The 27541-nt window shown below is 59.8% G+C and overlaps 2 protein-coding genes across 6 annotated transcripts; both read right to left on the reverse strand.

Moving 5' to 3' along the window:
* Positions 1 to 249: 249 nt before the first annotated feature.
* On the reverse strand, positions 250 to 15160 carry SMARCB1 (SWI/SNF related BAF chromatin remodeling complex subunit B1). Of its 4 annotated transcripts, none has more exons than XM_075534743.1 (9): positions 14866 to 15160; positions 12885 to 12996; positions 11415 to 11544; positions 9062 to 9199; positions 7467 to 7594; positions 5542 to 5708; positions 4913 to 5103; positions 706 to 837; positions 250 to 525 (listed from the first exon to the last, which is right to left on the reverse strand). In XM_075534743.1, exons 1-9 carry the CDS (start codon positions 14956 to 14958, stop codon positions 486 to 488), a joined length of 1131 nt encoding a protein of 376 aa, XP_075390858.1. In that variant the 5' UTR covers positions 14959 to 15160; the 3' UTR covers positions 250 to 485. The 4 variants fall into 4 exon arrangements, with proteins under 4 accessions (XP_075390858.1, XP_075390860.1, XP_075390857.1 ...); XM_075534745.1 differs by lacking the exon at positions 14866 to 15160 and adding an exon at positions 14557 to 14656; XM_075534742.1 differs by having other exon boundaries at positions 252 to 525; positions 12858 to 12996; positions 14866 to 15159.
* A 1298-nt stretch (positions 15161 to 16458) lies between these two features.
* Positions 16459 to 25220, reverse strand: MMP11 (matrix metallopeptidase 11). Of its 2 annotated transcripts, none has more exons than XM_075534740.1 (8): positions 25085 to 25220; positions 20722 to 20945; positions 19735 to 19878; positions 19505 to 19638; positions 19150 to 19391; positions 18795 to 19011; positions 17941 to 18198; positions 16459 to 17196 (listed from the first exon to the last, which is right to left on the reverse strand). In XM_075534740.1, exons 1-8 carry the CDS (start codon positions 25193 to 25195, stop codon positions 17063 to 17065), a joined length of 1464 nt encoding a protein of 487 aa, XP_075390855.1. In that variant the 5' UTR covers positions 25196 to 25220; the 3' UTR covers positions 16459 to 17062. The 2 variants fall into 2 exon arrangements, with proteins under 2 accessions (XP_075390855.1, XP_075390856.1); XM_075534741.1 differs by lacking the exon at positions 25085 to 25220 and adding an exon at positions 21635 to 21992.
* Between the last annotated feature and the right edge of the window lie 2321 nt (positions 25221 to 27541).

Genomic DNA, 27541 nt, shown 5'->3' on the forward strand with positions numbered 1-27541 from the left:
CAGAGCCAGGCAGAGCAGGGTTCTACGCGATGGGTGCCCTGGCCTATGCTGGCTGTGGAGGTCTGCTCTCCTGGGGCTCCGGGGGCTTGACTGGCAGGTAGGCATGTATGCTGTGAGGTACTGAGAGCCCAGCTGGACCTGGGACCACGGCAGTGGGCCTGCTGGAAGCCAGGCCCAGTCGCAGCCCCCTAACTCTGATAACATTACTGAGAGACAGGCAAGGTGACCTATTGCCTTTTATTGAAAAAGTGTTGCCTTGCCCCGCCCCCACCCCTACCCCCACCCCAGGGCTCCTATAGAAAAACTAAACACAGCTCAAAATGAGGCCCTGACCCTGAGCCCCAGGGTTTGGATGTACGTGTGTGAGAGAGAGGGGTGGGGCAATGTCAGCACCGCATGGCTGTCTTGCCTCTTCTTGCTCAGAAGGTTCTTGTTGGCGGCAGTGTGGTTTCCTTGTCGCTGCAGTGGGTGCCGTTGCCAAGGCGTCACCAGGCTGGGGCAGTGTTGGCCAGACGCCGCATCCGTCTAGAAGGAGAGGGCAGTGAGCTGGGCACTGCCCACTGCAGGTCCCCTGCCTCTCCAGCCCACCAGCAATCAGGGCTCTGAGGGCGGTGTTGCCCGGGGCCTGCATCTGGCATAAGGTCACTCCCTAAGATTGCAGGCCCGAGGTCCGTGTGTGCGCATGTGCAAGTAGTGTGTGTGTACCTTGTGTTCCTGTCCTGGTCCCGAATCTTCTTCTCCATCTCTGCATCGGTCAGCGTCTCCAGCAGGGGGCACCACTGGTCAGCATCACCCGTGTTCCGGATAGCAATCTCCACTGTGGGCAGGGGGTTCTCACTATGGAAGAAGGGAGGGCTGAGGTCGGTCACTCAGACTCCACTGTGTAGGGCATACCCCCAATAGGACCCATCAGGGTTCCTAGGCTGGGGGAAGGTAGGACACACCATCGGGCTGCCCACTCCTGAGCTCTCTGCATGACGGCCCTTCCTGGGTCACAGTCTTACAGAAAGGCTCAGTGAACAGAGGCTGAACTAGAGACCCTGTTCCTGACCTCTTGGCCACGGGTACCGCAGTCAGCCCTGAGGGCTCCGATGGTCTGGACAGTGGGGTGGAGAGGGTGCCAAGTGGCTGCCCACCAGACACGGATAGCAGGATCCTTGGTCCCACCCAGGGATGGGCCTAGCCTGCTAGGCCCTAAAGGTGAGCCCCCACCCATACCCCAGGTTCTCACCACATGCCCATGAGGCTGGGAAGCACTCTGGGTGGGGGGAGTGGGGACCTATGAATAGCCACCTCACCTGAGTCTGTGCCCAAGGGGCTGGAATAGCTAGTTCTCCAACGTGCCCAATGGCAGCTGCCCGTGTCCCCTCTGGAGCTGGCCCAGGCCGTGGTAGGGCCTGGACACAGCTCGAGCTGCTGGCTCAGAGTGTGAGCCTCCTGACACAGCAGCCCAAGCACCGTCCGTCACCTGGTGCCAGTCGCGTGCCCGAGGGATGGGAGGGAACCACAGCCAGGCTGAGGGGGAAATGCATTCTAGGGAGGAGTCCCCAGTGGGTCTTCCTTTAGGACCCGCCCACGGAGGGCCTGGAGCACCCCTCCCTCCTCAGCGGAGGCAAAGGGAAGCGGCCCACCCAGAGAAATAGGAAGTCTTGTCCAAGCAAGGCAGAAGACTCTTCTGTCTTCTCCAAGGATGAATGCTGGAACCACAGAGCCTCCCTCCACAAGAGTGAGGCTACCCTACCCTCACACCACACAAAACTGAGGCCGACAGGTGAAGTGCCTAAACACACAAGCCTGACGCCATCAACCTGAGCGGAAGGGGCAGGCACACATCACGACCGGGGGTTGGCAACAGCGTCTGCCAAGAGCAGGGGAAGAAAAGCTGAGGCGCCGGGCTTGACCACGGAGACACTGCTTCTCAATACTGTCCATACAATCACGGACTCTCGTGTCCACAATCCTAGGAGCCCTGCCTGGCGGCAAACTGGTTGGGGCTGGGTACCCAGGTCCGTGGTTCAACCCACCAGCCATTCCTTGGGCTGGTGGCTCGGCTCTGACCACCAGCCTCCAGAGTTGAGACTATGTATAGATGACAACTTCACGGGAAGACAAATGCAAGAATGTGGGTGACAGACTTGAACGGTTCTTTCTCCAGTGAAATCGTGCAAAAGACAACGAGCCTGTGACAAAGGTTCTCAACAGCAGAGATGCCAGCTCCCCATCCACTGCAGGATGGCGAGACTAAAGGCGGGACTCTGGAGTGTCAGCAAGGCTGTGGCGGAAGCAGGGCCCCGCACGGTGGGGAGGCAGTGGAGCGGGGCACCGGGGCAGCAGGCACTGGCTGGAAAACAGGCTGGCGCTTCCACCAGGGGTGGTGGGTGAGTTACCATGTGGCCCAGCGAATCAGCTCCCCGAGAAAAGGGAACACACCCTCACCCAAGACACGGCCATCAGTATGCTGACCTCACAGCACCCCTAAGGTGAGAACGGCCCAAAGCCCATTCGTTGAGTATGGGTAAGTAAAAAGGGGCCTGGCCGTGTCGGGGTGCACTCCCTCCCCAAACTCACTGCCCAGGAGTGGGTGCCAAGTCCCGGCAACCCTACGGGACGGTTGAACCGCCCCAGGCTACTCCTTAAGGGCGCCGAACGCGGGTGTTCAGACCGCTGGTCCCGAGGTTAGCAGCCCGGCATGTAACCACTCTGCCAGCAGGGCTGAGAGGGAACAATCTTCCCGTCGCCCTGCCATGGAGGAGCCCAGTCACTGGGATACGAGAGCCCTGACCGCACACCGGAATAGGCAGCTCCCAAGGCAAACAGGCCGTGGGGTCAGCAGGCGGGATGGCCCTGTGGCAAGCCTACAGCGTGGCCGCGGTTTCGTCTCCATGACAGTGCTGCAAACCACCGAGCGTATGGTCGCAGCTTTTAAACAGCCTGCTGTAAAAACCCACCCACCGTAATGCCAGGCCAGGGCTAACCTCTGTGGCCAGCACGCACTGAAACTGGTCCCCAGCCTGTGTCCCCCAGCCTGCTCCTGAGACTGTCCTAGGCCATGGTCCCAATCCCCAGGCCCAGGGTCCTGAGCCCTTACCCTGTAGCCGCCCAGAACACACACTGACAGGGGTGCTGGTGTGAGGGACTCCTGCACCCATCCAGTCGGTGCCCAGAAATGTGTTGTCCGCTTGTCTCCCTGTAGGAGGCCTTAGCGTAGGACCAGGCAGACCCCATGCCCCATGCCAAGCTGCTGGGAGCAGGACACATCATCGAGGCTGGGAGACCAGGATGGGGGTGGGGGTGCCCCGGGTCAGGCCCTGTGTGACGTCCTGGCCTGCTGGAAGCTCCTGCCCAGTCACCGCTCAGCCGCAGACACAACTGCTCCTGCTCAGAGTGACAGGAGCCGGGGTGCAGCCTGGGTGTGGGGGCTGGTTTCTGGGAAACAGATGAATCACAGCCGTTGTCTCAGGCACATGAGCCCTCCTGTCTGCGGTCGGCTGGGTCCCTGAGCCGTGGCCCGCCCGTCACATGTGTCTTCTGACGCTGTGATGGGCAGCTGGGCTCCATAGTCCATCCCTGTACCCCCACCCCCACGACCCTGGCTCACAGGATCGAGTGCTTACAGGACACAGCTGGCTGCCTGTTCACACCCACGATTCTCAGCAGGAGCCAGCTGGCCCAAAGGCTGCTGCTCTGCCTCGCCCTGAGCTGCTGAAGGAGCCGGATGAGGAAAAGCAGCTCCCGGGCTCCGCCCACAGAGGCGACTGCCTGCAGGCCGTGCGGGTGCTGGGACAGAAGGCCCGGGGGAAGGCCAGATGGACAGGAAGAAGGGGTTCCGAGGGGGTGAGGTGCCAACTCTGGGGGCCTTCAGGCCGGAAAGTTCTCTTGTGAGGGGGAGAGGTGCCTGTCTGCAGTGTGATGGAACACATGCCCAGAACCCTCACCATGGAGAGAGGTCTCCCGGAGATGCTGTGCAGAGGACAGTGGGAGACTCGGGAATGTGGTCTTAAAAGCTTGTGAGCAGCCGTCTTAGAGGCAACTATTGGTCTCTCCTCATCTAGAGGAATGGCAAGTGATGAGACCCAAAGATACGGAAGAGATTCAATCCAAGGGACCCGCAGACCACACAAACACCAGTTTCCACAACCCTGCGACCATAAGAGCTTACTCAGTGCCCGGCTGGCTGGCACTCAACTGCTCTGAAAGGGAAGACATTAGACCAGGGGTCCTCAGACGTTTTAAACAGGGGACAGTTCACTATCCCTCAGACCTGTTGGAGGGCTGGACTACAGTTAAAAAAAAAACTATAAACAAATTCCCATGCACACTGCACACAGCTTATTTTGAAGTAATACACAAAACAGGGCAAAAACACCCCGCGGGCCAGATCAATGTCCTTGGAGGGCCGCATGTGGCCTGACGGCCGTAGTTTCAGGACCCCTACATTAGAGGGTCCTGGGTTGAGTGGGAGGGAAATGTGAACAAAAGATGAGGCTTAGTGGCCTGAGATGGGTGGAAATCCTGAGATGAAGCCCTTAGTCACCCTTCAGGCCAGGAACTGGGCTCACCCCTGAAGCCCAATTGTCAGACGAACAATAGGCCTGAAAGAGGACAAATAATCCTAGAGAGAAACACACAGATCTTAGACCAACTGACCATCTGAGCCCAAGGGTAGTGTTTACCCAAGGTCCAAGTTCAGGGGGATAGGGGAGGAGGAGGGAAGGAAAGGGAGCACAGGGAGCAGTGGGATGAGGGAGAGTCTGCTGTGGGGATGGCTGTCAGTGACCGTGGCTGAGTAGAAAAGTGATCTGTCCTGTTAGCTGTCATCATCCAATTGACCATAAAAAGCCCCAAACCACACAAACTGACAAACTATCCAACAAGGAAGCCAGCCACGGTGGCGGGGTGGGGACTGTCCTACCTGAAGGCGTAGGTTTTCTGGTGCCAGCTCAGCTGTCCCCGGATACTATAGGCGATGGTGGTGACAAACTCGCCCCCCAGGCCGAGTTCTGAGCACAGCTTCAGCGCAAACTTCTCAGGTGAGTTCTCCTTCTCTGACATGTCCCACTCAAACTGGTCCACCAGGGAAATGTTGCCCACGTGGATGTTCAGCTGGGGGCGGGCAGGCACAGGGTCAGGGTCTGACCAGCCACCCTCCCGACCCACCAGGGACCAGCTGAGACCTGGGCAAGAGCTTGTCCTTCTGGCTGCAATTTCCCCACCTGCCAAACAGGTCTCCAAGGCTGTAGAGAGGGGGTAGCCGGGTCATGGGGGGGGGGCCCAGCTGGCTCATGATGCTAGTCCCTTAGCCTACTGGCTCTCAGCACATGGAGCTCCTCCTGCCTCAGGGCTGGGACCCCATCTTTCTGTGGTCATGGCAGGCAGGGCTCAGGGTCCCTGAGTGTACATCTCCCTCCTTCCAGGGCTATGGAGGAGCTTCTACTGGCCCCCACTGTGCAGGCCAACCCCTGAGACCCTAAGCTGCTGGGAGGGGAGGGGAACAGCGGGCCGCAGGGGCAGATGGTAGGCTCAGGGGCTGTGCTGAGCAACCTTGATGATGACCCGCTGGTCCGACTGGTCCTCCAGGATGCTGTCCATGGGGTACGACTCGATCTGCTGCCGGATAGCGGAGGCAATGGCCGGCACAAAGGTCAACGGGTTCAAGTCCAGGTCGTCACACAGGATCTCTGAGAACATCTCGGGGGTCATCAGCTTCTCTGTGGTCAGGGGACAAGGCAGCCACTGATGCTCAGGGGCTGGGCACCTGGATGGCCCTCCCATTCATCTGCCACGTAGGCTGGGGACACCAGGGTAGCCCTCATGGATGGGGGAGGGAGATGGGACACAAGTTAGGACAGGCTCCCTGCCCCCTACAGAGCATAGCAGCTCAGAGAAACACCAGCACCTGGCACTCCCTCTGTGGCTGGGGTTCAGAGCTAGCTCCCCTTATCTGCTCCTCTGGGGACCCACACTGTACTGCATGGCACGGCACGGGCCCCCTCACAGGGTGACAGCCACCCACATCAGTCTTGCACCCTCACCAACCAAGACATCCGGTGAACTCTTGCTGTCACCTTAGTCCCCGCTCGCTAGTCCCGAGGAAGGCTGGAGATACGGTCAGCAGTGGGCATGCTTGTTTCAGAGGCTGCCCAACACACGCCTGGGCACAGCTCCAGGCCACTTAAAAGACCAACATTTTTCCCCGGAGAAAGCCATGATAAAGACACGGGTGGGATGCACACAAGAATGCAAGACTGGTTCGACCAGAGTCTGGTGACATGCCATTCAAGAAGAAGGCGTGACACAGTCCTGAAATGCCACCACCCTCAGAAGTGGCGGAGCTGTCCGCCCTCGTGAACTCTGACACAAAGTGCCTGGCCCGGCCGAAGGAAGAACAAGCGACTGCAGTGGACCAGTCCTCCGTCAGGAAGGCCCCGTCTGGGGAAGACTCGCTCCTGGTTATACTCTCCCTCCCCCGGGACGAGGCTGTCAGGGCAGTCCTGGGGTCTGGTCCAGGAGAGGAGCAGAGAAAACGAGGAAGGCCCCGGACAAGACGACTGACACCTCAGCTGCAGCAATGAGCCCAAACACAACAGTGGTGAGGCTGGTGCAGCGCCTGTTCCTCAGGTCGCCGGGAGTCGGAACCCCCTAGAGGGCGACAAGCAGCACAAAAATCTAAGGACGCACACGCACCTGGACTCAAGAGGTTTGCAGGAGGAAGGGGCTGGCAGGGAAAGCCTCTATTGCCGGGAGGTGAGATTCTGGCCATATAAAATTTTTATTAACAAACAACCCTCAAGCCAAACCCACGGCCATCTAGTAAATTCCAACTCAACAGCCCTACAGGACAGAGCAGACGGCACCCCTGGGGTTTCCAAGCCTGCCCATCTTCCGGGAAGCAGATTTCCTCACTAGCTACCATGTTAAAGGGGTGATCGACCAGGTTTTGTCTGAAAACCTGAGAGACTCTGATAGAGTAACAGAGAAGACAGAAAGTGAGAACCCTGCTCAGGGGGCACAACCTCCTTTCTCAAGACCAACTACAGCCTGCAGCCTCACCTTCCTCTGCAGCTGCACACACAGCTCCTTCCACTGGGGGTGGAGCAAGGAGGATCTGGGAAGGGGTACCACCCTCCGGCATAGAGGAGGAGGAGGAGATCCTTCAGGAGATCCTCCCTCTGAAGGCGGCATTGGTCACGGGGGATGAAGCACAGGGGTCACACGTGGGCATCCAGCCAGGTGGCCATGCCCGGGTCTGGTCAGCAGCACCGTCACCACCTAACTTTGTGGGCCAGTAGCTGGCCACCCCAACCCTCTCCATGGTGTGAAAGGAGGGAACCTGGCTCGCACAGTCTGGCTGTAACCACCACGGGAAGAGCCAGAGCCCGTGCCCTGCCGAGCCAGGCCACGCAGCAAGTCAAGTTCAGAACAACAGGAAAGGGGCCTATCCACACGTAGACCGAGTGCCCGTGTACCATTCATGTTCCAGGTGAAGGCGTCCCGCAGCTTCTGCCCGTCGATCTCCATGTCCAGCCGGATGGGCACCAGCACCTCGGGCTGCGATGCATTCTCATGGATGACAGCAGGGTCGTGGTCGTCGAAGCTAGAAGCGAGACGGTGATGGTGCTCAGCCAGAGAGCTGGGCTGCTGCCACGGGGGCCCCACCAAGACCAATGTCCTTGGTCCCACAGGCCTGGCTTCTCAGAGATGTCCTCAGTGGGCCCAGGCCCAAGTACTGTAACGGCAGGCCCAGACGCCGTAGACAGGAAGCTGGTGCTGCGTGTACACACTGGCTGGGGGCGGTGGAGGGGGGGGCATCTGGATGCACTAGAAGGCAGGGAGACCCTCACACAAAGCCCGTGACAGGAAAGCCACAGGGCGATGGGAGCACCCACTCTGGCTCAGACCCACCCAGGGGTGCCCTGGATGGACGCTGAAGGACGTGAGGGACATTGCTGTGTCAGGGAGAACCTTGAAGGACCTTGAACGAGGAAAGGACTAATGGACTACAGGAACCATGACCTCTTGCACTGAACTCAATGCCCCCTGCCCCTACACCCCACCCACCGCCAAGCAGTGAGCAACTTTCATCCACAGAATAGGACTCACAACACCAAACTCACTGCCCTGAGTCAATGCGCGCCCTGGAGGTCAGGTAGAACTGGCCCCTGTGGGTTCCACGACTGTCACTCTGTACAAGGGTAGAGAGCCCCGTCTTTCTCCCAAGGAGCAGCTGGTGGTTTTGAGCTGGCAGCCCAATGCGTACCCACGAAGCCACCCGAGCCCGTGACAACAACTGATGGGCCTATCAGGTGAAGTGCGGCAGCCAGAGTGCCCTTAGGGGCAAGGAGGGCAAGACTCCGTCTGGCACACTCTGAACACAGTGTCAGGAGGACCGGTCCCTGGAGAAGGACATGATGCTTGGTAAAGCAGAGGGGCAGTGAGAGAGGAAGGCCCTGGAGGAGATGGACGGACACTGGCTTCAGCGATGGGCTCAGGTATAGCATCAACAGTGAGGAGGGCCCAGGGCCGGGCAGGGTTTCCTTCTGTGGTGCAGGGGTCGCTACAGGTCGGAACCAACTCGACAGCCCCTAGCAATGGTAAGGTCACCCCCACCGGGGAGACGCACACTCCCTGGAACAAACCCCCAACCAGCCTGCCATCCTTTACTAAGGCCTTCCGGGGCCCTGACTCGGGGGAAGCTGCATGCTGGCCATGGGACAATGCCAGGGGACAAGGAGGATGCCCGAGGAGAGCTACCCAAGGTGCTGAGGATAAACACTCAACGGACCAGAGCAGACAGGCCAATTAGACCAGAGAAGCCCACGGACCCACAGCCTGGAGGCGAGGGGAAGCAGGCTGCTTTGGGGACTCCAGGAGACAGTGCTAAAGACTGTGGAGGTGGTTGTGATGGTGGAGGAGGTGGTGGAGATGGTGGTAGAGGTGGTGGTGGAGGAGGTGGTAGAGGTGGAGGTGGTGGTGGTGGTAGAGGTGGAGGTGGTAGAGGTGGTGGTGAAGGTGGTAGAGATAGAGGTGGTGGAGGTGGAGGGGTGGCCAACAGCGCACTCACCACAGTGGGAAGGTCCTCTTCTTGTCACGGCCCATGCGGTTCCTATTGATGGTGGTGGAGCAGGGCACGGCGTCCAGGTGGTGGGAGCTATTTGGCAGGGTGGGCACCCACTGGCTGTTCCGCTTGGCTTTCTGCTCCCTGGGAAGACATGGGAACCCTCTTCAGGTCAGCCTGGGCGTCCAGTACTGCTGACCCTGCAACACTGGGGTGCATGGCAGCCTAGCGCCCGGCTCAGGCACTAAGCTGAGCCACATCTGCATGCCACGAGCCAGGATGGTGCCTGGAAGAATGGCCTTCCCTGCTGAGGCGAGGGGATGCACCACCGGCCTTCTAGACTGCCAGGCCCACCCCCACCAAGGCTCCCTCTGTCCCTGGAAGCTCAGGGGTGCTGATGACCAGGAAGAACCCTGGTGCCACAAAGCCTTAAGCACTGGGTGGTTCACCACCAGACTGATGTGCACACCCACCGCTGCTCCTGGGAAGAAAGGTCAGGTTGCTAGAATCGGTCTGTCCCTCCCACATGTGGGGAAGGGGGGCACGGTTCTATTGCCCCCCAACAGGGTGCTGAGTGAGAATGGGTTCCAGAGCCGGGGGCTTGGTTTGGGGTGTTTTCTTAGCATGGAAATAGCACCTGCAGCCTCGTTCGCTGAGCCTGTGCTGGGCAGGCTCCATCAACACCCTGGGGTCTGTCTCCAGTGTTCTGCACATCACCTGGGCTGCCTGGCCCCCAGTGGACAACTTGAGGTACGTCAGACAGGAGCAGCACACACGTGACAACACCCAGCCCCCTAGAGCCTGCGAGGTTTGATGATGTACACTGCTGGACACAGGGCAGAGGACACGCACCACGCAAGGCAAACTCCCTTCCACAAGGAGACCTCCCCGGAGCCCCGAGGGGCCGTCAGCTGCCTGCAGCCCCCAGCAGTGGATGTGGGGGCTGCACCCTCAGCTGCTCCTCATGTGACACCCACCCCACAGCCCAGCAGGCTCCCAGCTGACTGTGCAGACTTGAGAGCCCCCACAACTTCCTGTGGGGGCTCCCTTCCTGCCCGCGCCCGTGATCCCGTGCTCCCCCCCTCACCCCCCAGAGGCAGAATCTGCGGCGCACACGTCTCGGGCGGCTGGGCTGGCTGCCGGCCACCGCCAGCTTTTCTTGGCGCTGGAGACACTCAGAACAGTCTGGAAAGAAGCCATTTCCCACCAGCACACTCCTCTCAGCGGGGCCTGCCTTCTCCTTTCTGCCTTGTGCATCTGACCGTCTGACCTCTTGGAGCCTGAAGGATGGCGGCACAGGGTGTGCTGCTGGGGAGGGGCTCACGGGGGGTCCCGTTTCGGGCTGTGGAGCCTGGACTCAAAGGCCACAGCTGGCTCACTCGCCACCCGAGGCTGGACACACTGGGGCCGTATGCCCGTGGCAGCTCCCAGGCCACAGGCCGCCTCAGCACCTGGAATGACCGGCCAGGGACATGGCACTGTCTGATGTCACAAAGCTCCCTGAGGGGCCCACCGCCCAGAGTGCACTATGACTGTTGGACTTCCTTCTTACTCCGAGTTTTCCAATGACCCAGGCCAAGCCAAGGCCACCGCCACCACGTCGACTCCTGCTGTAGCCCACCTTCCAGAGCACTGTTGGCAGGCCAGAGCGGCTCTCTGGGGTTTCCCAGCCCGTGGGCGCCTTACAGGCACAGATGGCCTGGACACTATCCCAGGCTGCAAACGGTGGGCTCCGACCAACTGACTTTGCGGCCTGAGGCCCGATGCTTTCCCCGTGGGACCACCAGGGCTTCTTCACCAGTGGTAAACTAGGACAGACCCCAGAGTCAGGCCTACCCCATGGGGCAGATCACCACAGTCCGCGAGGTCTTGTGTGGTTGCCTATCTTCATGGGAACAGACAGCCTCGTCTGTATCCCTGAGCAGGTAGTGGGTTCGAACCGCCCATCTTGAGATAAGCAGCCCTGTTGCTGAGCACCTGCGCTGCCTGGTCAGGCCTGTCCTCACCACTGACCAGTGAACCGGCCGCCCTGTGCCCAGGCCTGACAGACTCAGCATCACACAGCCCCTTCCGGTGTGAGCTCTGTCTGCGGGGTGGGGCCCACTCTCTGCACACGCCCCAGGCAGCTCCTCCTCTGTCAGTCTCCGGGACCAGGGGCTTGGCTTGTGTTTCTTACACACACGGGAGGTGCAAGAAGTCACTCGGGGCCTGAGCTCAGGCCGTGTGTGCCCACAGAGGGTGAAATGCTTTAACAAAGAACTTGGCCCCTGGTCAGACCAGCTCGGGCCTCTGGTAATGCCTAGGTAGGTGGGGCTCCCGAGAGCCATGCCTGAGGTAGGGAGGGCCCAGGTGGGTGTACCTGAGGTAGGTGGGGGGCTCCGTGCTAATGGAGACGGCCTTATACTTCTCGTCGTTACCATCCAGGATCTCCTCCACCTCGGAGGCCTTCAGCAGGGTCACGCTGGTGGCCAGCGTTGTGTAGCCGTGATCTGTAAGCGAGACACATGGCTTGAGCCTGCTTGTGGGGAGGGGGTCGGCGGAGTGGGCAGCAGGCAGCAGTGGGCACAGCATCAGAGGTCCTTGCATGCAGGGTGGGAGGTGGGGTGTCAAACCCACTACCCTCCGGTTCCCAGGGTGGGGGTGTCGGGGCTGCGCAACCCAGGCACCCTGGTGCGGGGCAAGATGTGCTGGGCAGCCGTCCACCTCTAGGGGACAGTTTACACAGATGACGCCCCTCCTGGGATGCTGCGCAGGGTGAGAGCAGGCAAGGGGTTGACACCACCGCACCTGGGGCGTGCCGCAGGGGGCAGGCGGGAAGATGCAGGGCCCTTTCTTTTAAAACAAGAGCCCAGAGAGTCTCAAAGAGCTGCTCCAGGCACGCTCCTAACTGCCAGTCTGTTTGAGGGCGGGGCTAGGGTCAGAGGCAGACCTCCCTTGGGAACTACCACCTTTGGGGGGGCCCAGCCTGGCTCTCCATTATGGAGAGATCGCCAAGTCCCAGGTGGCCCCTCTGGATGGACAGGGTGAAGGCGAAGCAGGGCCTGGCCTGTGTGAAGGGTGCAGATGTCGGCAGGAGAGCGGCTCGGCTCGTGGATTAAAAGAACCCCTACTTTCTCTACAGTGGACAAGACCACAGTGGCACCTACATGCCGGGCAGGCCGCACAGGCAGTGGGGCACCACCGGCCCCAGCCACCCCCCACCCCGCCCCGGTGCACGCAGGCTGAGCCACACTGCATGCACACCACACACATGTGCACGCACACACACCCATGCACTCACACAGAGCTGGGGGCGCTGGGCAGCTCTCTACAAGGCGCCTTTGTCAGGTGGGAATGGCCTTACCCCTCTGCACCTGGGGAGGGGGGGCGGCGCGCAGGGCGATGTCAGAGAAGCACCACTCACCCTGTACAGAGCTGCCGCCCACCTCTCCTTCCCCAAGCAGCACCCACCCCAAGGAGCCCAGGCATGCAGGTGGAGCGAGGACTAGCTAGGGGTGGGTGCTCTGGGCAGCACGCAGTGAGACTGGGGTCACGGCTCACTGCCCAGGAGGCACGGGGGGGGGGGGGAAGGGGGCATGGGGCACACCGTGCACAGAACAGAGCATGGCAGCATTCCTAAAGCGTTTTGAGACCAGCGTGTCTTCACAAACCCGCCCCCAGCCCAGCCCCGCCTTCCGCCCCATCCCCAGGGTGACCCTTGCCCAGGGACCCTCTGGTGAAGACACGGGTGAGAAAGCGCTTTATTCCGGTGACGGAAGCTAGTGGCTGTGAGACAGGTTTACAAACCCTGGTGGAGACGCACCCTTCGTGTTAGGTTTGGCTTTTTTACCATGTGACGACGCCACTATTTTCTTCCTCTCGTCCACGGTGGCCAGCCGCCTCCAGAGAGAGGGGTACCTCTTGTACAGAGAGCCTCGGAACATGCGCAGGTAGTTCCCCACCTATGGGCAGAGTGACGGCATCACGCCTAGGGGTCAAACCGGGAGCACATCTGGCCAGCATCTGGCCCCTGGGCCTGGCAGCATCCGACTTGTGACAATAGGCGCCCCCCCCCCATGCCCGAGCACCCGATGCCAACAGGACCTCTGTCACTCTCCAGGAATGGATGGCCTCCGTGACCCGCTTTTATCTCCCGGGCCAGACTTTGATATTTTTACAGCGTAATAAACACCAAAGGGGGCTCTTAATTTCAGACAGATGCGGGTGCCTTGCCTGCGGCCATGTAACTCGTTTTACTAACAGAGCGCAGTCACCGTGGCCACTGGAGGAATTTTCCTGAGAGGAAAGTGCTGAGCCCAGCCCCGCCGGAGCAGCCCGGAAACCCTTCCTCCCCAGACAGCAGCTTGGGCCTCCGTCTGACCCTGGAGCCCCAGGCGGGATTTCTGTGCCCCTCCCAGCTTAGAACAACACTGGCAATCTCTGCGACTCTCAGGGGCCATCATCAGATACCCCCCCCCCGGGGCTACTGGCTGGGGGGCCAGAGGCTGGGGGACTAAGGACCAGGGGAACTAGGGGCCAAGGATCCAGGTACTGGAGGACCAAAGAGTCTGGAACTAGGGACCAAGGGTCAGGGGGTCTCCAAAGCCAGGGCCAGGTGGCTGGGCTGGAGGAGGGCACTGGGGATTCAGGATGGTGCCCGGCGGGCAGTGTTGTGTTGTGATGCACATTGGGCCGCTGTGAATTGCAACTGCGATGGCACCTTAGAACAATAACAACTCCAGATTGTGCCTGTCAATCCAAGACTTGTCCCTACATTTCATTTCGTGAAATCTCCATCCCATCTGACGTTGCCCCAAAGGGCTGGCACAAAGCACAGCTCTTTGTGCTAGTTGACCATCATGAACCACCCCCCGCCCTTATCGCTTTAAAAATAAAACCAAACCAGTCTGATCAAACGTCCGTAAGTGTGACAGAGAACTTGTCTGCAGCCATCCACAGACCACGGAGACACAAGCACACGTTGCTCAGAATCAACCTGTCCACGTACAAACTAGACGCCTCAAGGCAGTATCTTCTGACTTACCTGGGTACTTGGTACAAACCCTCCTTGGAGGGAGGGTCACGTGTTGGCTTTTCCTAAAGTCAGTCATTCATTCTCTGGGGAAAAGGTGAGGCTGTGTGGCCTAGCCCTGATGGCCTGGTCCTTACGAGCTGGGTTGCTAGCCACCAAGGTCCACAGTTTGAAACCACCAGCCGCTCAGAGCTTTCTACTCCCCCAGCGTCTCTGTAACCCACAGGGGCAATGCCACCTGGTCCTGCGGGGGCCACTGTGAGTGGGAATTACTCCCGATGGCAGGGAGTTGGAGGTGTTTGGGGTTTGGTCGGCTTCCGTTAAGACCCACAGTCTCAGAAACGCCATGGGCCACTTCTGCTCTGTCCTACTGGGTCGCTGTGAGTCAGAATGGACCAGGTGACATGGATGGGGGGGGTGAGAGATGGTACAACGACCGACGGGGGCGGGGTGCACATGCTCCAAAGCATCTCCGCCCAGCAGAGGTTACCTGGGACACCCCGACTCTCTGCATCTGGTGGGGGGCACCTTGGAGAAACTGAGTCCGAGCGTGGGGCTGAGCCCCGGGCCGTGTGAAAGCGAGGCTGACACGTAACGAGTGGGGGGGGGGCTGAGCATGCGCGCACTCACCCACACGGACCACGTCCACGAGTCGCCCGTCCCAGAGCCCCGGGCCCCGCCCTCGCCGACCACGCCCCCTCAGCCCCCGACCCGTGCGCGCGCCCGAGCAGCGCGATGAATGGGGGCGCGTCCCCGCACGGCGCGGCCCGGAGAGCCGGCGCGAGCGCGCCGCGGCTACCTCGGAGCCGATCATGTAGAACTCGCCGTCGTCCTCCAGCTGGAACTTGACGGGCTTCTGCCCGAAGGTCTTGCTCAGCGCCATCATCATCATGGCGGCGGCGGAGGCGGGCGGCCGGGCCGACCTGAGGAAGCCGCGGGCCGAGGCGGGGCTGGTCACGCCGAGAGGCCGAGGGGAGCGCAGGCCGGGCCGTGCGCTGGCGTCTCCGAGAGGGCCTCAGCCGCTGCCCGCGCGGTGGCCGCCGACAGCGCCGCTCGCTGTTGTTGCTCCCGCCGCCGCTAGGCCGCTCCCCGTGCGCATGCGCGGGCGTTGACGCCGACGCGCGCGCCGCCGCCCCAACAAAAGACCGGCGCGCGCGCCCCCGCGGGCTTCTTAAAGGAGCCGCAACCCGTTTGGCTCCTCTCCAGGCGGAGGCCCGTGTGTGGAGCCAAGGAAATGCTCCTGATGACAGAAATAGCGCCTGACTCTGGCGGTGGCGTCCAAGTCTCGCAGGCGGGCCTGGAGCTCCGCCCAGTGGAGGAGGGCAGAGCTATATCTGGAAGCCCGGGAGTGTTGGGGGGCCCGGGCTAGCCTGGATCCCCACCCCAATACAGGTGCAACAGGAAACGCGCCTTGGGGATGGACAGAGCCACCGCAGAGACGAGGTTACGGCTAGTGCCATCCACAGCCACCCTGTGTCCAGGAGGACACGTCTCAGCCCTACCCCATCCTCACAGTGGTTGCTAGGTTGTGCCACGCCATACATGGTATGTTCCATCATTTGCAGGTGAAAGTCGGACAGTGAAGAAGGAAGATTAGACCATCGGTGTCTTTGAACTGTGGTTGGGGACAAATATGGAACGCACCCAGGACTGTGAAGAATAAACAAATCCGTCTTGGAAGAGGTACAGCCAGAATGCACCTCAGAATCCAGGATGGAGGGACTTTGGACCCATCCCTGGAGAAGGGCCACCATCGTGCTTGTGACAGTAGAGGGGCCACAAAGGAGAGGCAGGTCCTGGACAAGACGGACTGAAAACTGCCGCCATGGGCTCACACACAGCACTGACTATGTGGCCGGGACTGGACCGGCCAGCAGTTTGCTCCGTTGTCCCCAGGGCCGCTCTGGGTGAGAACGGCACAGCCCCTAACAACAACAGCAAACGCTGACAGTCTCAGAAACCCACAGGGGCAGTTCTGTCCTGTCCTGTGGAGTCACTGTGAGTCGGCATCGAGACCAGTGAGTTCTGGGGGAGTCCTGCAGGTATCTTGGTTACATGTGAACTAACACAAGCTTGCCAGTTTAAAACTGGGCTTTCTATACCTGTAAACAGCTCATCTTGGAAACTCACAGGGGGCAGTTTCACCCTGTCCTGCACAGTTACTAGGAGTCGGCATTGGCCTGAGAGAGCGAGCGAGCGTTCTACTGGCACCCATGGGTGGCCATGGGTTGCGATGGGACGAATGACAGCTGGTGTAGGGATCCAGGGAGGTGTGACAAACCTTCCCCAGTGCCCAGGGCCAGAGGCATGGTGCAGCCCAGCTCCCAGTGGCTGAGTGAGGCCGACTCCTTCCCCACCTTCCCACAACACCACCGAGCCACAGACAAGCAGGTAAAAAACAAGCATGTTTAATGACAGTTCTTTGGTAAAAATGGCTTTGTACATTCTATACACATTTACAGCGCTGGGGCCTGGGGGTGGGAGGGTGCGCCCAGAGAATCAGCACTGGACGAGGGCTGTGGGGGCTTCCACTGGGACAGGAATGAGGTATCTTGGGGCCTCCAGGGCCTGGGGTCTCCAGCAGGAAGTGTTTCCGCTTCTCCCAGGTGGTTCTGGTCCTTTAGCAGGTCCCAGGGACAGATCTCAGCATCACCACCTGGCTGGCAGCTTGGCCCACAGCCGGCTGGTCATGAGAGGTCCCTGCCCACTGGAACAGGCCACAGGCTGTGGTTATCACAGCTTCCCCCAGGAACCTGACCACAGGGCCTTGAAGGAGATTACTCTGGGTGCCCCAACCCTGCAGAAGTCCCACCCCAAGGGGAAGCTGGATCTGACTGAGCTGCACAGCGCAGGTAACACCTGCTCCATCGAGGACCACTGCTGGTGGGTGTCCACGGCCTGCGTGGCCCACCCTGCCCCGTCCACCTGGGTCCCGCTGCCCCAGAACCCACATCTGCAGGCAGAGCTCAAAGCCCTGAGAGCTTGCAGGCCCAGGGTCAGTGGAAAGTGTTGGCAGGCTCCGCACAGCCAAAGAAATCTGGGCCCACCAGGCGGGGGAAGCCCTCCAGCGTCTTCACTTTCACAGGGTCAAACTTCCAGTAGAGGCGGCCGCGCAGGAAGTAGGCATAGCCTGTAGGGACAAGACGGACAGCACGGGGAGGGCAGCCTTGGTCACTGCCAGTTCCCAGAAGCCTGCAGGCCTGAGAGGGGAATCCCCCTTCACCCAGGCTTGGGGTCCCATTGGTCCTGCTGAGAAAAGCAAGTTCCACTCCCCTGCCACCCTTCAATCAGCATGTCACTTTCTCTACCTCAAACACCCCCACCCCCACCCCACACACACCCAACTACAGACAGGGTGTTTGAAGCAAGGTCAGTCAAAATGAGGCCATCCAGGACAGGCCACTCGTGGACCTCAATGTAGGCAGCCACAGAGGCAGGGCCTGCCCAGCCTGGGAAAAGAGAGAGAGGGTGGGGGGGGGGGGGGGCGGGGAGAGGGAGAGAGAGAGTGTGTATGTGTGTGTGTGAGTGTGTGTGTGTTCCCAGATTTCCCCCAAGAGAGAGAGAGAGAGAGAGAGAGAGAGTGTGTGTGTGTGTGTGTGTGTGTGTGTGTGTGTGTGTGTGTTCCCAGATTTCCCCCAAGTGGCCCCCATTAGGGACCTCCCTGCCTGAATTCCTTGTCTGCCTCTCTGAGATTTGAGTTTTTCCCTCTGTGCTGACAACTGAGAGATGTGGTACCTTTCTGACCTCAAGCTCTTCTGCAGGCCATGGTAGGTGGTAGGGCTTTGGGGGGGGGGGAGGAAGGGAGAGTGGGGGAGAGAAGGACCCAGGGCGAAAGGTGCCCTCTGAAGCTGGCTGCTGTCCCCAGCCCACTCACCATCAGCATCCTGGAAGGCAGCATCGATCTCCGCAGGCACCCCTCTCCAGTCGGTGGCCCGGCGGGGCACGGGGCTGTCCACACGGCTGGAGCTGGGCTGGAAGCGCCAGTAGTGCTCTCCACGGAAGAAGTAGACCTTATTCTTCTCGGAGCCCCAGACCAGGGCAGCATGCACACGGGAGCCCGCCAGGCCCAGCGTCGAAAGGGGTCCAGGGCCCAGGACCTGTCTCTCGCCATCATACACCCAGTACTGGGCACCTGTGGGGCAGAGACGAGGCTGCCCAAGAGTGGATACCACAGACCTGTAACCCCCTGCTCTGGTACCTGGCTCCACCTGCCCTTAGTCTGGGCTGGACTCCATCCCAGTATCCCTTGGCAGCCCAGGACCCACAAGCACCCCCTGCTAGGCCCTGGTTTGAGTCTGCGGCACCCAGCTCTCATCTCTTCAAGTCCAAAGCACAGGCCCCAGGGTCATCCCCAGGTGGTTCTGACCTTGGCTGAGCCCCGTGCCCCAAACCAGTCCCTGTGGCATCCACTCAGACCCACGGTGCCCCCATACGTGCCAGGGCAGAGCTGTGGGTCGCAGGGTTTCAACCACCCGACCTTCGGGAAGTTGGTTTCCAGGTCTGTCTGTGCAGGCACCTCTGGCACCCTCCAACCCCCAACCTGGCCGAGCACTTAACTCTGTGTGCCACCCCGGACTCCATGTGTGCAAACACCCAGACCCACTGCCATCGGTTCTGGCACAGAGTGACCTTCCAAGACAGAGTAGACCTGCCCCAAAGGGTTTCCGAGGCGCCCGGTCAGCCTCTCCCTGTCCATGTGTCCTCTGTCCGGCCGTCTGCCCAGCTCACCTTGGAAGAACCAGATATGGCCCCGGGCATCTTCAAAGACGGCATCCACTGGGCTGGGCAGCCCCTGCCAGTGGCGAGAGGCCAGGGCAGGGTAGCCAGGCTGCAGCTGGCCTCCCCGCAGGCGCCACACAAAGGGCCCCTGGAAGAAGAAGAGCTCTCCGCGGATAGTGGAGACAGCGTCGAAGGAGGTCTCGCAGGCATCTGGTGGCGTTGCCGGCTGGGGGAGCCGGGGCGGGGGGGGGGGCGTGCAGGAAAGGTCACATTATCACATTAGTGGGTTAGAGATGAGAGTTCCAACTCCATGCCCAGGGCCAGGAGTCAGGCCACAGACCCCTCCCCTCCCCTCCAAGCTCACCTCCAGTGGGGCAATCTCATTGGTGTCCACGCCAGCCCGGGGGCCCGGGGCAGGAGCACTGGGGGTGGGAGCTGAGCGGGGGCGGCCATACAGGTGCTGGATGCCCCTTTGGTCATCTGGGCTGAGGCTCAGTGGGTAACGGAACGTATAGAAAGGAGACATGAGTGCCTTGGCAGCCGTCGTGTGCTGAAGCCCCAGCACATGGCCAAACTCATGAGCGGCCACCTGCAGGAGGTCAGTGCCTGGAGAGGGGGTGGGAACAGAGCATCACCCCAGTCTCTTGTCATCTCTCTACACCCATCCTGGGACCCCCTCCCCCCGCCTCCTCATCTGTACAGGTGCCCCCAGCCCATACCTTGGTTGTCCCCCACTGTCCAGGTCTCATCATAGTCGAAGTGGACGTCCCCTTCTCGGTGGGTCTTAGGGAAGAAGGCGTGGGCCAGGATGCCCCCAGGTCCATCGAAGGGCAAGTTGTCCCCATGCCAGTACCTGTGGGGGGGGTCATGGTGGGGGGGGGCAGGGTCAGTGTTTAAGAGCTGGTAGGGCTCAATCCCTCCTCCAGGGGCCCCTGTGAGGCCACATCACCTGGTGAAGTCTATCATGATATCAGCTCGACCCTCATGCACCTCAGTGAAGGTGAGTGGTGTCACCGTGCTCCACACCTGCAGGGCCTCGGCTACTGTCTGCTGCACCTGCTCCCGCACCAGCTGCCACGGAAAGCGGAGGATCCTGCAGGAGGACAAGAATGGGGAGGTGCCCCTGGAGACTGAGCGGGGCACGTGTGTGTACATGCATGCACAGAAGCCAGGCCAGGAGTGTTCTGGGCTCAGGTGTGTCCATCTCTCTGAGGGTCCATGTCAACAGGTGGCCCAGGTGTGTTCCAGGTTCAGGTGTATCCATCTCTGTGAGGGTCTGTGTGAACAGGTGACCCAGGTATGTCAGGGCTCAGGTGTGCCCGTCTCTGAGGCTCTCTTATCAACAGGTGGCCCACCAGGTGTGTTCCAGGTTCAGGTGTGTCTGGGTCCAGGTGTGTCCATCTCTGTGTGGGCTGTGTCTACAGGTGTCCACAGGACTCAGTTCCAAGCCCCCACTGTCTAGATCTGACAGAGCTGGGCCCCACAGGGAGGCCCTGGCCTGACCCCACTCCCTAGTGTCCACTCGCCCAACAATTTCTTTTTCCTCTATTACTTTCACTCTGTATTGTGAATTGGGGGATGGTTCACTGAGCAGACTGTCAGTCTTACATCCGACCATTTATACCCATTTTGTGTCAACTCAATGTCTCAGCCCTCATCCCCTCCCTCCCTCCCGGTGTCCCCTGTTCCCATTCGTTTCTTTCCGGAGCCTCTGAACGTTGTCCTTGGCCCAGTGCTGTCCCCTTGATCACACACAGATGGTGGTTCTCCAGAGAGGTTGTGGCATGTGGACAGGGAGACGGTGCTCGGACAGAGGCACCTGGTCCTGCCAGAAACAGGACGCCCTGTGGTGGGTGGGTGGACATGTGTGAGGGACCCAGTGATATAAATGTGGTCCAGGCAGGAGGGCAGCAGGCCGTGTCCCAGCCCAGGGTACCTGTAGGTGAGGTCGGTCTTGTCCCAGCGCCCACCAGACAGCACAAACCGCTTCTGCCTGTTGCGGGCACTCAGCATCTGGGGCGGGTCAGGCACACCGCAGCGGGGTGGTCGGGGGCTGCTGGCCAGACGGGGGGACTCCTGGGTGGCAGGCACCAGCCTATTGGGCAGCACTGCATTCCAGGACTTTGGTCCCCTCCTCATGGGGTGGTGGCGGTGGGTGTCCTGGGCAGGAGAGAGAGGCCCATCAGGCCTGGGGTCCAGATGGCCTACCTACTCACTGCCTGGCCAGGCATACTTGGGGTGAAGAGCAGAGTGAACCGGAGGTTCGCCCCCATGTGTGAAGCTCAATCACTCTGGGGCCATGCCTCCTGCCAGCCACTGGGACAGGCTAGGGTCTCTCAGTGGCCCCTGTCTGCTCACCATGGTCAGTGGGCACAGAACCCCCTCCCACGGGGTTGCAGGAAGAAAATGAGGCCCACCCATGGGTGAGCAGCCTGGGGCACAGGGCAGGCAGCTGATTTCAGCCTAGCCCAGGCTCACACACAGCAGGTCCACCAAGTGGCCTGCTTGCCCCTCAGGTCCAGGTGATGGCCATTTCCCAGCTGCCCCGTGGCTGCAACATCCGATCCGGGGAGAGTCCCAGGGCAGAGGGCAGGACACCGGCTCTGAGCTGAGTTGGCTTCCGGCATCTGTCTGGCTGGGTGCCTGCTACCTCCCCACAGCCATATTTAGGGCGCTGAGCTGGGCCTTGGCTGCTGTCCCAGGCCCAGGAGCCTACAGCCCTGAGCAGTAGGCCCCAGCCCTCACTGCGCACATCTCCCAGCTGTGTTCTCAAAGGGTGTCTGGGAAGCCTGGATCCCTAAACCTGGGAGCTATTTGGGGATCCAGATCCTGTCCTGGTCTATGGTTACCTTGCTGGGCCCAATGGCCCTGGGTCCTGTGGCCGGTGGTAACAAAAAACCCAAACCCATTGACATCGAGTCCCGACTCCCAGGGCCTCCTCAGGACTAAGCAGAATTGCTCTCTCGGTTTTCTGTGGTTGTCAGTCTTCCTGGGGGTTGATGGTCTCATCTTCCTTCCAAGGAGAAGCAGAGTGGTAGGTTTGAACTGCCGGCCTCGCAGTCTGGCATTTAACCCACGGCTCCACCAGGGCTCTTAAAAACCAAACCGAATCTGCTGCCTTCAAGTCAATTCCTACTCCTAGCAAGGTGGCTAAGGTTTTGTAACTCTTCACAAGAGCTGGGCAGCCTCATCGTTTTTCCATGGAATGGTTGATGAGTTCGAACTGCTAACCTTGCAGGAAGCAGACTGACGCTTACACAATAGCGCCACCAGGACCCCAAACCTCATCCAATCTTCTCTCGAACTCCTGTCACCAACTCACTCCCAGCTGCCAGAGACCTGTGTGCCCCCAGAGTAAGAAGTGGGAAATCACAGCTGCCTGTTCAAGCCAGAGATTACACACTCACATGCAAGCACACACACACACACACACACGCATGCAAGCACAGCTTCGAGCCCTGACCCCCACCCCCTTTATCATAGCTCCTTGATCTTGGGGTCTTAGACGAAGCCTCACCAGTAGTGTTTTGAGACTCCATCATTGGCCAGCCCCAGTTTCTCTGCTAACTGGGGCGCAGGGAGCAAACCAACTTAGCTGCTGTGAGCAAGACCTCCTGGGGCCTCAGGGGTACATTGGAGCTCTATTCACATCCCTGGAGGTTGGGGAGCAGACATTACCCCAATTTCCTGAGAAGTCAGGGAATCTCCCCAGGTTTGAGACCAGCTGGGCCCAGAGCCCAGAGCTTCCTCACTCTTCCGCTGTCGGCTTCCAAAGAAGAGCTGGGCTCCAAATTCCTGAGGGCTGTGTCCTCCTCCAGGACACTCTCTCCTCTGCCTCCCTGGCCAGTTGGTGGCCTTTCCAAAAGTCCTGCCCCACTCTCCTGGCCGGGCCTCTGGAGGGCACCCAACAGCAGCTGAGATCATGCTTGACAGGGGACCAGCTTCCACTGCAGAAAATGGGCAGTGCCTGTGTGTGGGGGGGGGGGGGGGCATGGGCTAAAGGAGTAACTCCAGCTCTCTGAGTGAGACAAAAAGGGTTAATGGGCTCAGGGATAATCTGCAGTGGGAGGCTGGAAGTCTCTATGGGTTACATTGCATCTCCCCGAAGTATGGGACCAAAGAGCCCTACTGGCAAAGTGGGTTAAGCATTGGACTGCTAACCCCAAGGTCAGCAGCTAGAAACCACCAGCCCCACAGAGGGGGCCTTTTGTTCCCGCAAAGATTCACAGCCTTGGAAATCCACAGGGACACTTCCACCCTGCTCTGTTCTATAGGGTCGCTATGGCAGTGAGGTTTTGGTTGGGTTTGCCCTGGGAGTCCCCTTTACCAGAGGCTGCAATCTTATTGGGAAATAAGTTTTTGAGTGTGTGATAGGCATGGTGCCATTCTCAGTGTCCCCCCCCCCCATCACACCCTAAGACTAGCCTTAGTTGCTTATCAGTGATAGAACAAAGCAGCGGAGAGAGACACAGAGGCCACAGGCGAAAAGCCTTTCTGGGGGGAAGGGGGGGAGTCGTTGAATTTGGACCTCCTCCACTGCAAAACCTTTGGTGATGAAACCACCCCCATGTGGCATGTGCATCTACAGCAGTGCCAGGAAACCAGGTGAGAGGTTTGGGTCCACCCTGAGTGGACGGGAGAGAGGCAGGCTTTCTACTCTCCCTCCCCAAAAGAGTGATAGTCTCGCACCCACAGGGACGGTTCTACCTTGTCCTATTGAGTCACCATGACCCTGCATTGACTTGAGGGCAGTGAGGTCCGTTTATTTAATTATTTTTTTAGTTTGAGGGGGCTAGGAGGAAAGGCCTGGCAACCCTCTTCTGAAAGAGTCAGCCATTGCCAACCGTCGGAGGGAGTCAGCACCCTTGTATTTTGGCAGCTGGCCAGGAATAGGAGTCCACTCAATGGCAACTAGTGCCAAGGCTACTGTTAGCTGAGGTCTAGAAGGGGGCCCTGGCCCCACTGTCAAGGTTCGGCAACCTGCCCCAGGTACCCAGCAGAAGGAAGGTTGAACTGATAAGCTGCTCAGCCCATCTTGTTCCCTCCTGTCTGCCCCCTGCCCCATGTACACATTCCCATTCAACACCAGTTGGCTACGGGTCCCAGGGAGCTGTAGCTCCGGCCTTTCATCACCCTGAAATTTGTGAACGGGCTGGGATAAATATTTACAGAACCCTCCCGCCCTGCTGCCCGTAGCCTGGGGATAAACATGTGAGAAAGAGAGAGACCCCAAATGCTTTGAGCGTCCGTGGGGCAAGAGCCTAGATCAGACCCGTGCCCTGCCCCCAGCCCTCTGAACAAGTATCCAGGGTCTCTGTCCCCCAGGCTCTAGACACTGCTGTGCCCAGGGAGTGTCCCAGACAGAAGCGGGTTCTCCCAGGTCAGTCACATGGCTCACATCCCAACCCACTGCTGTTGAGCTTTGAGTCTGACTCACAGGGACCCTCAGGAGCGGAGTAGGGCTACTCCCTAGGGTTTCCGAGGCCGTCAGTCTTTACAGGAGCAGACAGCCTCCTAAGTCGCTCTTGGAGCGCCTGGGGCCGGAGGGGTGGGGGTGGGGGGCTAGGAATGTTCAAATCAGCCAATCCTTCAAAGTGCAGCTCAATGCTGAACCCACCGTGCCACCAGGACTCTCTGGCTCAAACCCAGCTCACTCCAATTGCTGAACCACAGCATTCGGAGAGACTTCAAACTTCTGTCCCCGTACCCATAGCGCAGGTGCTCCTGGACCCCGGGTCCTTCCCACCTGGACCAGCGACCCCTAGTCCTCGCCAGTGCTCCCATTTCTGGTACAGCTGCTGGTCCATGCCCTGGCTGACCCCGCTCTGGCTCCAGGCTCAAGCTGGCTGGCTGTCACCCAAACCCTCCGGGCCCTATCACACACCCTTTCTCCCTTCTCTTTCTCTCTGAAGACTCCAATTGCCCCCATCGGCCAGGCATCCCTCAACGCTCCACCCCCCTCTCTTGGCCACAGCCACCCACAGACCCAGCTTCCTCAGCCTGTGTCCCCACTGCACACCTGGCGGCCACACACCTGGAGACAACGTCCGCTGAGCGCCGCTTTGTCCCAGGGATGAATAGGGCCCCGAAGCCACGCCCTCTGCTACCTGCGTCCCCCAAAGCCCAGCTTCCCACGCTGGGAGGGGGCGTGTGTCCAGCTTGAAGTCCAGCCGGCCCAGCCCTGGGGCCCCGGCGCCCCTTGCACATCTCCAGGACGGGGAGCTCACTTTCCCTAATGCCCGTGGGACAGTGTGTCAGGTCACAGCCGCGCCAGTCCCCCGCGCGGCCCGGGCACTCACCGGTGGCCGCGGGGCGCGAGCCAGCAGCAGCGGCGGCGGCAGCAGGAGCAGCAGCAGCGGGAGCAGCAGGGCGCGCGGGGCCGCGCCGCGGTGCCCGGCGGCCCGAGCCATCCGCCCCGGGGCTGCTTGGCCTGGGGGGCCGCGCCGCTGCCGCTGCTTATAGCCGGCGCCCCGCCCCACCCGCCCGCCGGCCCCGCCTCCGGCCCCCGGCCCCGCCCCGGTCCGCCGCCTTTTGTTCTGCGCTCACCCCGGGGTGGGGGCGGGGGAGCGGAGGGCGCGGGCTGGCAGGCCGGGAGGGGCCCGGGGACAGGGTCCGTCACGCCGGCGAAGGCTGGCCCGTTGGAGCCGGAAGGAAGCCCGGTGCTCAGCGGTGCTGGCCAGCTGGGGGCCTGCGCGAGGCCTCAGTTTCCCCGCTGGGTGCCTTGGGCGGTCCAGACTTTATTCTCGGTGGAAGCGAGAGGAGTCAAATTTCACCCCTCCGTGTCTTTGGAAGCCTCTACAGAAGGTCTCTCTGATGACCTGACCTCCGACCTCAGGCTAGAGGACAGATGGGAAGGCTGGTCACCTGCCCCTACTGCTCAGAGCCAGGACGGACCCATGTGGTTGGTGACACAATAGTCCCTAACAAAAACAAACCCCGAGCCATCAAGCCCATTCCTGGCCCTAGCGATCCTGGAGGACCATAGGCTTGGCCAGGCTATCAGACTTCCCAACTTTCTTAGGAAGCTGTGTGGCTGGAGGGGTTCAGACTGCTGAACTGAGGTTAGCAACCCAAGGCATAAATGCAGCAAACAGCCTGGGGGCAGACCTGTTTCTGACCCCCTCTGACTTCCCTGTTGGCAAGATGCTGGGGCTCCATGTCTCCAGACTCTATCCTCGTTACCTATTCCAACACCAACCATACCTGCGACCAAAGCTGATCATTCCTTGCAAAGACTAGGGGACGACTGGCAGACAATGCTCACAGTTCCCGGTTTATTAGGGAAGTTAATAGTTTGCCGCAAGTCAGGACCAGCAAACAGTAAAGATGCTGTCATTGGTCTCCTAAGTCGTCTGCCAAGTGTCTCTCTCGGGCTCTCAGCCTCTCAGCCACATGGTCTTTAGGCCTTTGCCTCCAGGGGCCAGGCAGCCAACTTGTCGCTATGTCCCGCCATTCCATAGGCTCAGGCCAAAGGAAGAGAAGGTGCCCCCCAATATCCGTGCTGTTTCTCTGACTCTCCGTGCCACAGTTTCTGGTTCCACTTCAGACCGAGCTCTTGGACGTGTCCTGCTCTTCTCTCTCTGTCTCACATAGCTCTTCTACTACATCAAGGAATGGGGTGGTTATGCATTGGGCTGCTAACTGCAAGGTCAGCAGTTCAAAACCACCAGCCTCTCCTCCGGAGAAAGGCGGGGCTTTGTACTCCCATAAAGAGTTTCGGTCTCAGAAACCCCCAGGGGGCCATTCTACCCTGTCCTACAGAGTCCCTATGAGTTGGCATCAACTTGATGGCAGTGAGTGAAACCCCCAAGGGAAGGATGGTGCCTTAGGTCACACCCTCTATGTGTCTTAAAGATGCTCCCAAGGAAACAAAGATTCACACTCTCTACTAAGGCCAAGGCTTAATCCCACCTTAATCCTGTAGCATAGAGATCCGTCCCAAAGAGGATCATGCCCACAGGCATAGAGTCTCAGATGAGGCATTCTGGCTAGAAAGGGCATCCACCTTTATGGACTCAAATCAACCAAACTTACTCCCTTCAAATCAGCCCTGACTCAGCCTACCGAACAGGGTAGAACTGCCCCTGTGGGTTTCCAATACTGTGACTCTTCACAGGAGTAGAAAGCCCTGTCTTTCTCCTGAGGAGCACCTCATATTCACCAGGGTTCCTCTTCATTGACTCCCTGGGAAAAAACCAAACTCACTGCCATCGAGTCAATGCTGACTCACAGCAACCCCTTGTGGGTTTCTGAGGCTGTAACTATTCAGGAGAGGAGAAAGCCCAGTCTTTCTCCCTCCGAGTTGATGGTGGTTTTGAACTGCTGACCGTGTGGATTGCAGCCCAATACAGAACCACTCCCCCACCAGGGGTCCTTCTGAATGGACGCTACCTCAATAATCTACTATGAACTGAAGAAAGACATACTCCAATGTGTGTCCCTGGGGAAACTGAAGCATAGGGCACAAGGTGCTGCCCACCCCTCCTAAACCCCCAGCCAACGCTTGGAACAGTAGAACTATAGGTAACTTTGGTAGCTAGGTGCCAGTTGGTCTCACCTCATAGGGACCCTATGTACGACAGATGGTCCTGCACGGTCCTCATAGACCTTCCTAAGTTTGAGCCTATTGTTGTAGCCAGTGTCAAGTCATCTAATTGAGGGTCTTCTCTTTTGCATGGACCTTCTATTTAACAGGAGTCTTGGTGGTGTCGTGGTTGTGATGGGCTGCCAACCGCAAGGTCAACAGTTCGAAGCCA

The sequence above is a fragment of the Tenrec ecaudatus genome, chromosome 16 (genome assembly GCF_050624435.1).
Source record: "Tenrec ecaudatus isolate mTenEca1 chromosome 16, mTenEca1.hap1, whole genome shotgun sequence".
Classification (NCBI taxonomy): Eukaryota; Metazoa; Chordata; class Mammalia; order Afrosoricida; family Tenrecidae; genus Tenrec; species Tenrec ecaudatus.

Bases quoted from the DNA above. Each gene is read 5' to 3' on its own strand.
- MMP11 (XM_075534740.1), bottom strand. From the start codon at position 25,195: ATGGCTCGGGCCGCCGGGCACCGCGGCGCGGCCCCGCGCGCCCTGCTG. The intron at 19,639-19,734 runs GTGATGTGGCCT...CCCCCCCCACAG, and splicing joins ATCATGATAGACTTCACCAG to GTACTGGCATGGGGACAACT. The intron at 17,197-17,940 runs GTGAGTGGGCTG...TTGTCCCTACAG, and splicing joins TGCCTTCCAGGATGCTGATG to GCTATGCCTACTTCCTGCGC.
- SMARCB1 (XM_075534742.1), bottom strand. From the start codon at position 14,958: ATGATGATGATGGCGCTGAGCAAGACCTTCGGGCAGAAGCCCGTCAAG. The intron at 7,595-9,061 runs GTGAGTGCGCTG...TCTCGCTTCTAG, and splicing joins AAGAGGACCTTCCCACTGTG to CTTCGACGACCACGACCCTG. The intron at 5,709-7,466 runs GTACACGGGCAC...CCCTGACCACAG, and splicing joins CTTCACCTGGAACATGAATG to AGAAGCTGATGACCCCCGAG.